The 12,625-nt window shown below is 41.1% G+C and overlaps 1 protein-coding gene across 3 annotated transcripts in view; it reads right to left on the bottom strand.

Annotated features, from left to right (window-relative positions):
• Positions 1-6,477, bottom strand: part of adgrg4a (adhesion G protein-coupled receptor G4a) — a 22,531-nt gene extending 16,054 nt beyond the window's left edge. Inside the window, exons 1-14 of one of the 3 annotated variants that reach the window (XM_030368082.1) lie at positions 6,220-6,477; positions 6,015-6,091; positions 5,082-5,720; positions 4,308-4,405; positions 4,142-4,200; positions 3,826-3,880; positions 3,532-3,569; positions 3,121-3,269; positions 2,771-2,827; positions 2,586-2,639; positions 2,320-2,449; positions 1,415-1,521; positions 243-471; positions 1-117 (exon numbers count right to left, since the gene is read on the bottom strand). The exon at positions 1-117 is cut by the window's left edge and continues 49 nt beyond it. In XM_030368082.1, coding sequence (XP_030223942.1) covers positions 1-117; positions 243-471; positions 1,415-1,521; positions 2,320-2,449; positions 2,586-2,639; positions 2,771-2,827; positions 3,121-3,269; positions 3,532-3,569; positions 3,826-3,880; positions 4,142-4,200; positions 4,308-4,405; positions 5,082-5,720; positions 6,015-6,084 — 1,802 coding nt within the window. In that variant the 5' untranslated portion in view covers positions 6,085-6,091; positions 6,220-6,477. The remainder of the gene's footprint in view (positions 118-242; positions 472-1,414; positions 1,522-2,319; positions 2,450-2,585; positions 2,640-2,770; positions 2,828-3,120; positions 3,270-3,531; positions 3,570-3,825; positions 3,881-4,141; positions 4,201-4,307; positions 4,406-5,081; positions 5,721-6,014; positions 6,092-6,219) is intronic. The other 2 variants (XM_030368080.1, XM_030368081.1) reach the window with 2 other exon arrangements.
• Positions 6,478-12,625: the final 6,148 nt, after the last annotated feature.

Raw genomic sequence — 12,625 nt, 5'->3', positions numbered from 1 at the left:
CTGAAGTTCTTTGGCTGCACGTTGATCATGGACACAGCCATTTTAGGGAAGGCCACGTTAAATAAATCCCCTGAAAACACTGCCTTGTCCCCGATTCTTTCTGTGAGTTTCAGCACCCTTCAATGACAGATTTGTTTTTATATCAGTATCATATTTATGTATTTCATCATCAATCTATAAAACTACTACTAATAATGATCTAAAACACGATCTTATAAAACCCTAATCAAATGTTTTCTTACATGTTAGACACTGGAGCCATGTCACGCCTGGGGATCAGAATAAGTGAGATTATAAGGAAGATGTCATTGCTGAGCTCGGCCGTGACCACGCTGACGTCTACGACATCATCCAGCTTCCCCATCACGGTCACCATGTCTGAGGCGCTGAGCTCTGCGTCGCTCCCGCTGCCATAGACCAGCTCATAGAACAGCAGGCGCTGAATGGTCTGCACCATGTCCATCGCGTTCTCTACCATCCAAAGAGACAGGGTTACCACTTGATAAAATGTACATTTACACTAAAGTACAGACAGAAGAGGATTAGGGCCATGTGTGATTATATATTTTTAGTACTGAGTTTAAAGTCAGAATCCTGAGTTTAAAGTCAGAATTCTGAGAATAAAGTCAGGATTCTGAGAATAAAGTCAGAATTATGGGTCAGCGACCGGCTACCCTGGTCAGTGAGAGTCACTTTGCTATTTCTGATTTTTATTTCAGAATTCTGACTTTAAACTCTGAAATCAAAAATAAATTCTACTCAGGCTAGACACCTAAAGAGGAACTGGCACGCTCTGCTATATTGCAATATAATAAAGTGTTGCTTAATATGTGTGTTGTGAAAGAATCACTGTATTCACATCAACTTTGTTTCCGCAGAAATTTGCAGAGAAGAAGGACCAATGTCTGTTTCATACTTCTCCATCAGCACGTCGGCAAAATTGTGCTTCGCAGAGGAGATGGAAGAGAGCTGATGAGATATTCCCAGGTATGCTACCTACTTTTACACTTGCCGGTCACATACAAGTGGAAACATGGGTGCAGTATGGAATTCACTCCCCTCCCACATCACAGTCTCTCCAACCCTCTCTTCTTTCAAATCTGCCCTCAAAACATACCTTTTCACACTAGCCTTCCCCACCTAACTCCCACCTTATTCTTCATGTTTAACCTCTGTTTTTCTTTTATTCCTAGTCTGTTTTGCATACTTTTGATAGGGCAATATGTAAAGCGTCTTAGAGTACCATATTAAGCGCTATATAAATTTCATTTATTATTATTATTATTACTATTATTATTAGTATAGCATCAGTGACAGATGGAAGCCGGGGGTGCAGGTCTGTGTAGCAGTGCTGATGCAGCATTATGAACTAGCCTTGGTTTCCTAGTTAACATGTGTGTCTGTACGCTCCTACCAGCTGTGACATTCCAGTCGTGCAGGTCAGATATGTTCATGTGGGGCTCGCAATAAGTCATATCGGGATCCTCCCAGCTGGTCATGTCAGAGTCGATATCGAATTTACTGGACACAACAGTAGGAAAGAGGAAGATATCAGACAGGGTAATAAAGGGTGTTAAGAATACAGTAGGAAATACAATAAGGATACTGCTATAACCATGAATCCGCTTTTAGGGTAAAGGCTTTTTACTAATAATAATAGTCTACATTAAAACTGTCTCTATGACTCTCTGTAATAGCAGTCAAGGGCCCTATTTACTTACCGTTTAGTCAAGATAAGAAAGCCAGTCCCAATAAACATCAGCACCTCAGGTGTTTCATTATCCAATCATTAAACTGATAGCCCTTATTCCTCAGTTGTTGTGTCTTGAGCAATATTAATATCATAAGCGGTGGCTTATGATGCACAAGAGATGGAACCCTTCATTACATTAATATTACCCAAGGAGGAAATTGATTTCGATTTTGATCAATGTTTTATTTCTCTAATCATAGTGGCTGGCATGCTATGATCACTCCTAGCTTGTCAGAGATTGTATGCAGAGAGCAGATAGGCAGAGGATTATAACAATTTCGGGATATATTTTTTCTAACTGTTGCGATGGAAACAGATTGTCCTTTATTAGCGCTCAGCACACAGATGACAGGAACCGTTGAACGCGACACCAAACAAACAAAACATGTCCTTGAGTTTTTTTTAATAACTCTTACATGATTCTATCACCAGAGTATTCCAGCCATGCTAGAATATCCTTCAATGGCTAAAGACTAAGAAAAGGCTTATTTTCAACAATGTTCACATTAATATTCATAACACAAAGACAATTCTAATGGCGAGAGAGAGGGTCATAAGTATCTCACCAAACCCGGAAGGCAACCCCGTAGAAAGGCCTCTGACACTTCATGAATTGTGGGCCAAAAGTAAACGTCTCGGGCCACAAATACACCCCGTAGATGGACTCTAGAGTTTCTTCTGGACAGCTCTTTGGCCCTGAGGGACCGACATAGTGACATCATTACAACCCAAAAGCTTTTTCCATTGTTTATGATCTCAAAAGTCTACTGTAATGCAGTATGAACATTGTTTGTTAATGACCTTATGTTGCATGGTTATGTTGTGGTTTTACCTTCTGTGGTGGAGTCTGTACTCATTGTTGGGAAGCTGAAGGTTTTGTCAGTTGCTGTTAGATTCAATCAAAGAGGATTGTTCAAAAACAAAAGAGTTTTAGTGATGTTGCAGATAGTTTGTTGCCTGCATGAACCAGCTTATGAATGACTCAAAGTAATGGTATGTTGAAAACTGTTGGCTGACCTGGTCTGGGTGATTCTGAGACTATAGGTGGTGGCTCTGTCATTGTGTACAACGGCGCTGAAAAAGAATTGTGTTCATTCATGTTTAAAAAATGAAATGATGTGCACTTGCGTTTGGATCCATAGTGTGAATATGTATGTGTGTGAGTGGGAGTATGTTTGTGTGTGTGCGTGTGTTTAGGGGGGGGGGGGGGGGGGGGGGGGTTAGGGAGTGTGCGTGTGGGGGAGTGTGTGTGTGTGTGTGTGTGTGTGTGTGTGTGTGTGTGTGTGTGTGTGTGTGTGTGTGTCCAAACGAGTGTGTGTGTGTGTACTTTGTATGTATTCAGCATTTGCTATGCATTATATACCCACCGACTGGTTGAATGCTAAGATCATGGATATCCGTCCTCAGGGTAAGGGAGTCATAGGAGAACTCTGGCTCCAGTTTCATCCTGATGTCAGCCTGCACCAACTCAACACTCTTCTTGGGACTAATGCTCACCAACACCTCAGAGAGGAAGCTATAGAGACACAGCAGGAATGTGAAGGAACATGGTTGAGATGGGAACTAATAACTAGAAAGCTACATTAAGGAAACACATTCATAAAATACTGTGATGTAGCAGGGCACTCTAGATCAGACTATAGAAAAAATAGATGATAGAAATTAATTAAATAGACTGAACATGAATGTAACATGCTTGATGTGCACGCCAATGTCTGTCCTTTCAGATCACATCCAAGGATATACATTTTGCTAAGATTGCGACGTTTCTATCTTACCAGTAATCAAAGGTGAAGTTCCCAAATTCTTTTGATTTCTGGGTTGGAAGAAAATAATGATTTAATGGAAAAAAAACAATACTTGGTTTTTGGTTCTTAACTTTTGAGCATGAATTTAGATTGTAACCTTGAACTTGAAATGTTTTCAATTTTTAACCGGCATGGAAAAACAACAGTCTTATGATGGGGTATCAAACCAATTCCCAATCTTATAACCCTCCTTTATCATGTGTTGTGACATACTGCTGTCTTTTCCTTATGGAAACTCAAACGTGACTCTTCATTATGATTTACCTTAGGGAGTTGTATGTATAGAGCAGCAGGGTTATCGCCTGCAAGACAGCGCCGGCTGTATGGGAACACAAATAACAAGAGATTAGAACCGGTGACGTGCTCATCCCAGTTCACCTGTAATTTGTAGATAAGAACCACGACATCACAGACAAAGAACGTCCTCTTATTGGTCTGAAGCATAAAGGAGCACAAGCGCATGCATGTACGGTAACAAACAAACAAACTTAAAAGCGCTAAATAAAAACCAAGTTTTTATCTCAAGAAATGTCTGCAGTTGACAACCCTTTTTTATGACCTTTGATTAGAGTTCAATTACCTTTGAGAGAGCACTGACACGTGCTGAACAGAAAAGTTCTGCGGGAAGATGCTTTCCATCTAATGAGAAAAATAATAATAATAAATAATTCAGAAGTAAAGTATGAGCCTATAACTGCAGGCCTTCATGGAAGCCATGTAGGCCCTACAGGGTAAGGTTTCCATACCCAGTGCCTTGTGATTGATTCCAGGCTGCTATTGGTTGCATCAGAAGTGTTGGAGTGTTTGATATAAGCCCACATTTTAATTTCGTAGCTCGACCACTCTGAAAAAAAATGGTAGGAAAGAAAGTAAATGCTCAAACATCAAGTTGGCAATACTTTAGATGGATATCCACAACCATTGTTCCTGGAGAAATGAAACTTTGTTTACTTTACTCGGCCACAGGCAGTATATCACAATGGGGCTGTGACATTTGAGTTCAACATCTTTCCCCTGTAGTTCCTCAATACAAAAATTACCTCATACCATCCTTAACAGCAACCACTATAGTAAAGCAAAGTCAATATTCCTATTTTCAAAAATCTTCGATTTGAATTAAAAAAGCAATGGTAAAGGTGCTGACCGTTAGATTTAAGAACTATTATTTCACTGTAATTTGTTAGAAATGGCATAGCAATCTGTCAATGAAATTCTCTGTGGGAATATCAGTATCTAGTTGACTGCGTCTGCCTCTGTATGAACCAATGTAGAGTTTAGACCGTTCTCAGCCTACGGTATATCAGCACTTGTCCTCCCTGAGTGGTGCAAAAACCACCCATGTGTGAAAGGCAAAACTGTCTCGATGCCTTCCTCAATTTTGTTGTTTAGTTTCAAAATCTTGCTCTCTTATGGTCTTTTTTCTGCTCTCTCTCTCTCTCTTTCCAACTCCTGAACGTTATCTACCTCAGCTTTCACACGGAGGACAACACAATGACCCAATAGGGTAAACCGACGCTCACCACAATGCAGGCTGGTGTCCTCTTTGGGAGGACAGCTAGCGGGTGAACGGTGATTCCAGTGTCTGGCGTCCCAGCTCACCACGTCTCCCTCCACGCATCCCAGCAGCATAATCTCCTCAGCTCGCCATTCTCTGGCCCACATCCTGAACAGGCCGATGCCCCCCATGAGGGTCTTCCCGTCCTCCCGCCACACCGTGCCATTCTGGTCCACCGAGTGAGGCCAGGCCAGGGTCAGGGTTCCGTTGGGGGCCAGCCGCCCAGACACGGGGGGGTCTACGGCCTGGTCCAGACGCCTCGTCCCGTTGACGTAGAGTCGAAGGTGCCGGCTCGCGGCTGACCAGGTCAAACACACAGACTGCCAGACTTTGGATGACAGCGATTCGTTCAGGGGCCATCTGGCTCCAAACAGCACCGCCGTGATGTGTTGGTCGTCTCCTTCCAGTCCCAGCTCGACCGCCGGGTTCCCGGGGGCTTTGTAGGCGAAGGCGGTCCATTCGGTTATCACTGTGAGGCGTAGCAAGACACACACGCTCAGCTCCTCCAGCTCTGGCACAGACAGCCCTGGTTCCAGCTGCCACATGCACGGCTTGATCTGGAACTCAGCCTTCTTTCCCCACAGACTGGGGTTCCCATGAATGTCTTAACACACACACACACACACACACACACACACACACACACACACACACACACACACACGCGCAGGAGTGAAGTAAATTATGTTAAATATTAGGCAAACAGTGGATAGTCTATCAGTGGACTGGAAGCTGGGTCCAAAACTATAACTTTTTACGAAACTATAGGAATTAGTTTTTGACTCTCCTCATCATGATATCAGAAACAATGAATTTGAAACAATACTACAGAGTGAAATACTTTGAAAGTTGTGTTTTTGTAGTGTCAGATGTTATCAAGGTACTTTAAAAGGCATACTTGAACCCTGAAGATACATAGAAGACTGCAACCACAGCCAAAGCATTATGATGGGTGGACTTCTGGCCATGACCAGTCTGGAATGCACATAGCAAAATAACATTTGCCATAAACACGAAATAAGCCTGAAAGAGTTATTTATCCAACCAAGCTTCCTTAAGGAGTCCCTCAGTCCCGTTATACGATCAAATCCATATCTACTCACCAGTGTGTTTCCTCTAAATCTGATTTAATCTGTAAAAAATATAATCTCTAGCAAGTGAGCAAGTCACTGTTAGAGGCTTGTTCTAAAAAATCATATGTCTCCTCCTCAGAGTCAGTTCCATTCTCCAGAAACAGACCATCACAGCTTCTCCTTTTGTACCATGAGTTACTCATTAATCCCTGGTAATAAACGTAGCTGATGTAGCCCATAATGGTTAAACTTTGCCTCCAGTCATATACATGCATCCTGTTTGCCAAGTTCCTATTTCTCATAATTTGATTTAGGGCAAATACCTAAAAAAAGGAAGTATTGAGTTACTGTGGTGTTCACTTTTGTGCTTCCTTGTGATCCACACACATTGCTTTAGATAAGCACACACATTTCCAATTTATCTTCTCCGCTGAAATGCTTTGTATTTGTAATCTGAATCTTTGATTGCAGCTCCTGACTCTCTCTCATGTGTGAAAACGGCTATCTTTCCCTGATCAGGGTTAGGTCTTGGCTTAGGGAAAGTATGGGGACCTCTCTAGTTTCTTTATGCTCCATACCTGTGTATTTGTGTCCATATGAATTCTTATATATATAAGACGGCACTAATTTTTCAAATCTTACTGATAACTGCTCAAACAAAGGTAATTTGCTTCTCTGGTGATAAATGACTAAAACTGTGCTGTTCCTTATTCTGTGGTTCTGTGCTGCTACTAAGAGGTTCTGAATAACCAACACATTTATCAACACTTTTATTTCTTATTTCTCTTTTTCTGTAGATACAGGTCATCAATGAGCAGGTAGGGGCTCTGAGTGATTTGCATGGATGTTTTGGAACAAGGTAAGATCACCACGTGATATCATGTATTGCAGTGTTAGAAATGCCATAGACATTGGGACTGAAGGAAGGTCGCCTTTTAAATTCCTTTGTAACGTTGCATGAAAGAAGAATCATTTTATCACGCTTCAATGTAGAGGATGAATCAGTCTTTAAACAGGCCTTTCTAATCCCAAAGGCATATGATGGACACATCATATGCCACAGATGTGGCATATGATGCCACAGATGTGATATTCCACATCTGTGGAATATATCATACAGTAAATACAGGGTACTCTATCGTGACGTGATGGTCTGCAGCGTCCCGCCGTGTTTACGTGCTTCTTTGGCCTGTGTTTGGGTGCACACATGAACGTCACCCTGCATGTGTGCGTCCATAGATATGGTTGTCGATGGGCCGGTCGGAGTCTAGCTGTGATCCAACACAGTTCCTCCAGCCTAACGGCACCTGTGCCCCCTGTGGTCCGGGACAACCGCTGTCAGAGGTATGGCACAGGGGTATAGCGTCTGCTTCTTTCCACTGAGATAGTTAGTTAGTTAGTAAGGAAGTTAGTTGTTAGTTAGTCAGTTATTAGTAAGTACATTTGTTACTTAGTTGTTAGTCAGGTATTAGTTAGTAAGTTGTTAGTTAGTTAGTTCATAAGTGGTTTGCTGGTTAGTTAGTAACACTATTAGTTGATAATTAGTAACTTAGTTAGTTTGTCATTTATTAGTAGGCTAAGTTATAGTCATTAGTTAGTTTGCAAGTTAGCAAGTTAGTGAGTTAGTTTCTTTGTTTTTTTGTTAGTTTGTTAGTTTTTTTAATAGTTTCTTTGTTTGTTGCTTTACAGTTGATCTATGCACTTCTCGAATTGATTCGTAGAAGACCTACCACCTACTTCATTTGACTATCTCTGTATCTACATAAGACCTTGCCACGACGACCATAGAAGTAGCCTACATATTATGCCTGTCTGCTTACTCATCATGTCTTTTGCTATTCGTTCTTCTCTGGTGCCAGGACTGTGGTTTTGGAGATGGGGGCACGACGCTCTGTGTTGTGTGTGGGAGGGGATATTTCAGTGTGGCCTCCTACAATGTCTCGCTGCGGCTAGTAGGACATGGACATGTCACGTGATTCCACTTGCCACCCCCACTGACGTCACTGGCTAATGACTGAAACAACCTAATTGTGATTGCAAAAACATGCGTTTGTGAAATGTGTTTTTGATGGGTCCGCTCCTTAAGTTAACGTATTTATCCACGATAGCAGACACTTTAAATAATAGTTATAATTACATGCAACTTATTTATCTCAACGAAATTTCAAATAGTATGCTAGATACATACAAATATATATAAAGGAAAATATACGAAAATGAAATGGCTAAAGTTAATGCAAAATTATGATGTAGTCGAGTACAAACATACAGTCTACTCTCATTGCAGTCTTTGGAAGTTAATTCTGACTGATATACTGTTATCTTCCACAGCATGACATAACACATCTCAGGAAGTGGTGGTGCTCCACTTTGTTGGAGAATCTCCATAACGAAGGGTATAGATCTTCTGAAGCAGATGTGCTGTGTATTCCAATATTAACACAACCGTAACAATGACCTACAAAAACTATTTGTGTGTGTGTGTGCAGTGGCGGACTCAGACTGTTTGAAGGGCAGGGGCGAAAAAATAAAAAGGGCACATTCTGGACAACATGGGGCCCCACCAGCGGACACAGTGGCTTTTCTAACTTGATGGTGTTTTGTTCACCCAACGGAGCCTTAAAGGCAGCGCTGCCTGGAAGGTCCCAATCGGGGCACTTGTTACATCTCCATGCAGCACTTAAAAAAATAGTTGTGCTCAGGAATTTTTTTCCTTCAAAGACACTGTTTCCCCTTATTCTAGCGACTTTATAAACACCAAAATGAGTTGTTCACATCATTGTGCACTTTCACATTTTAGCAAAAGAAAGGAGGATGCCTTACTACTTTCATCTTTACTAACATTTAAGTAAAAATTAGACTGGAGAAAATTCAATGTGCCGCTACCATACAGTCTTTGACCGCTGACAGCCAGCTACGGAAACATTTAAGGAAGCTTTCCTTCACCTGAATGATCTTGAACGCTCAAAAAATGTATATACATTTTAAACGGATTATGCAAACTGAAAATAATATTTTTATTTTTCTAACTTGGCATCTAATTACGCTTTTCCACTATGGGTACTGACATACTCTTACTGTAATCCGCTTTTTGCTTCGTTATCCAGTGGAGATTTAAGTACCACTCGATGTAGCTGTTTGTCATGGCGACGCCACATGAAAGCAACGCCTCGCATTCCCCGTTCGTCTGCTACCAAAGAGAGGAACGTCTGCACCTCAATAGCTAACCACAACATGTTTTTTTTCGGTTTGCCATATTCTTGCTCCAGAGGGCACATCATCAGGGGCAACCTAGGGCACTCATTCATTTTTGTTCACGTGTAAAGGGCAGCCAATAAGGCACTTTCTCTCACCTTCACCACCATAGAGGGCACTTAAGCACACTTTTTCAACCATGGGGGCACCAGACGGGCAGAAGGGCACTAGAAGGGCACCAGACGGGCGGAAGAGCACTAGAAGGGCACTATAAGGACCAGACGGGCAGAAGGGCACTATCAGGGCACTAGAAGGGCACTGGAAGGGCACTAGAAGGACCAGATGGGCAGGTAACCCTTCCTTTTACAGTCCCCTAATTACTAGGTATTTACCCGGTACATGCATGGTAAATCATAGTGTATTACTGGGTAATTACCACTGGTAATAAGAAGGTAAATACAGAGGTAGTTACCCAGCAAATACATGATAAATCATAGTGTATTACTGGGTAATTACCACTGGTAATAAGAAGGTAAATACAGAGGAATTATCCGGTAAATTATAGTGTATTACTGTGTAATTACCACTGGTAATAAGAAGGTAAATACAGAGGAATTACAGCTGAAGTACTAAGTAAAACTTCCACTATTACCCATCAAGTCAACTAAGTAGCGTGTAGTTGTAACTGTTTTAGGTTGGTAATAACACCGGTATTGTGTACTTCCTAGGAAATTAGGCAACCAATTCTTATAAACACCTATTATCCAAGGTTTATGTTGGTAACAGCCCACATTTAATGATGTACTATCTAGAAATTAGCATAGTGCTTTCCAATAAAATACTTTTTCTTAGTTATTATTCATAGCTACACCCATTTAGAAAGGGTTTATTCGATTTACCACTATGGAATTACTGACCTGGTAACAACCTCTGCAGGAACAGTTTTCCTCTAGTGTCATGGTACATCTTCTTAAATACTGGGTACGAAGCCGTTTGTTTCCATGGTATTACCAGGTTCTTACCATATAATTTATAATAGATTCCATTATCCATGCAGTCAACACAAACATGTACCATGTACGTTCTGCGACGTTACCAAGTAAAACACGACAATTTACCCAGTAATTAAGCTGAAACTGTACTGTAAAAGGAAGCCTCGTTTGTTTCCATGGTATTACCAGGTTCTTAGCATATAATTTGTAATACATTATTCCCTTTTCCATGCAGTCAACACAAACTTGTACCATGTACGTTCTGCGACGTTACCAAGTAAAACACGACAATTTACCCAGTAATTAAGCTGAAACTGTACTGTAAAAGGAAGCCTCGTTTATTGCCATGGTATTACCAGGTTCTTACCACATAATTTGTAATACATTATTCCCTTTTCCATGCAGTCAACACAAACTTTTACCATGTACGTTCTGCGACGTTACCAAGTAAAACACGACAATTTACCCAGTAATTAAACTGAAACTGTACTGTAAAAGGAAGCCTCGTTTGTTTCCATGGTATTACAAGGTTCTTACCATATCATTTGTGATACATTATTCCCTTTTCCATGCAGTCAACACAAACTTGTACCATGTACGTTCTGCGACGTTACCAAGTAAAACACGACAATTTACCCAGTAATTAAGCTGAAACTGTACTGTAAAAGGAAGCCTCGTTTATTGCCATGGTATTACCAGGTTCTTACCATATAATTTGTAATACATTATTCCCTTTTCCATGCAGTCAACACAAACTTGTACCATGTACGTTCTGCGACGTTACCAAGTAAAACACGACAATTTACCCAGTAATTAAGCTGAAACTGTACTGTAAAAGGAAGCCTCGTTTATTTCCATGGTATTACCAGGTTCTTACCATATAATTTGTAATACATTATTCCCTTTTCGATGCAGTCAACACAAACTTTTACCATGTACGTTCTGCGACGTTACCAAGTAAAACACGACAATTTACCCAGTAAGTAAGCTGAAACTGTACTGTAAAAGGAAGCCTAGTTTGTTTCCATGGTATTACCAGGCTCTTACCATATAAGTTGTAACTGGTTATTCCCTTTTCCATGCAATCAACACAAACCATATATGTTCTGCAACATCGTTCACCAGTAGTTAAGCACTTTAATTGTTGTTATAAAACCCCAAACCACTGTTGATGAAAGGCATATTAAAATTAAACAAAATCAAAGGCTTATCTTTCAAACAATGCATATCTCACAAACAGGCACTGAACACTGAAGAAATCGGACAAAAAAAAGAGCCGTCCACATCAACTCAATTTAAATGTTACTGATGGTGTTTTCTTAAAACACATGACAGTGTTATGGCAAGTGACCACAAGGAAGACTGCTTCAACCTCTTCAATTTGAATAAGTGGTGAATGCCATGCAGCAATCTGCCTATGGGAGAATCTTTGTGGTCATTCGCAAACCAATGAGTCCAGTCGATGAATGAGAGATGACTCTTTAGCGTCTTCTCTGTGAGGTATCCCTGCAGTCTCCACATCTGGGATTTGAAGGCTGACCAAGACCTGACCAGGTACATCTAAATCTCCCCTTCCATACTGTAATAAAGAATCAGAAGACAAGAAAATAAACATTAGGACTTTCAATTAATGAACATTTCTAGAACATGTAAAACTCAAAGATTATTTTGTTTATCAGTTAAAAAAGGATGCTGGTCCTCTGGCCATTGTGTTTGGTCATATTGAAAGAGAAAAAGGCATAGCCATAAATACAGTTAATAGGACGGGAGGGGACAGGCTGTTAGCTCCGGTTAGCCCTTTAGCATCGAGCTAGCGGAGATTCTGTCATTCAAATAACTCGGACATGTTGTTTAAAACCTATAACACCCAATTTATTAAAATAACCGGATTTAATCGGGCTCTCTCCCATAAGTACAGTTAATAGGACGGGAAGAGACAGGCTCTGTTAGCCCCGGTTAGCGCGATGCTAAAGAGCAGCTCTACCGGAGCATGCCACCTCAACAGGTGCAAGTTAGCCTCCGGTTTGATATTCGCCAGATATTCGGTTTACCACCCAATCGGATTCATCAACATAAGTGCAATACATTACGGGCTTAGTATGTTGAGGACGGTTTAGGACGGCGTATCGCGAAAATCACAAACACATGTTGTCGCCATCGATGACTGTGCAACAACGTCATTTACGTTCTGGCTGCTACCTGTTTTAGGGACCGTCAACAAGTTACACTCACCGACTGGTGGCAGAGAC

This window comes from Gadus morhua, chromosome 10, assembly GCF_902167405.1.
Source record: "Gadus morhua chromosome 10, gadMor3.0, whole genome shotgun sequence".
Classification (NCBI taxonomy): domain Eukaryota; kingdom Metazoa; phylum Chordata; class Actinopteri; order Gadiformes; family Gadidae; genus Gadus; species Gadus morhua.
This window is presented reverse-complemented; position numbering and strand designations above follow the sequence as displayed.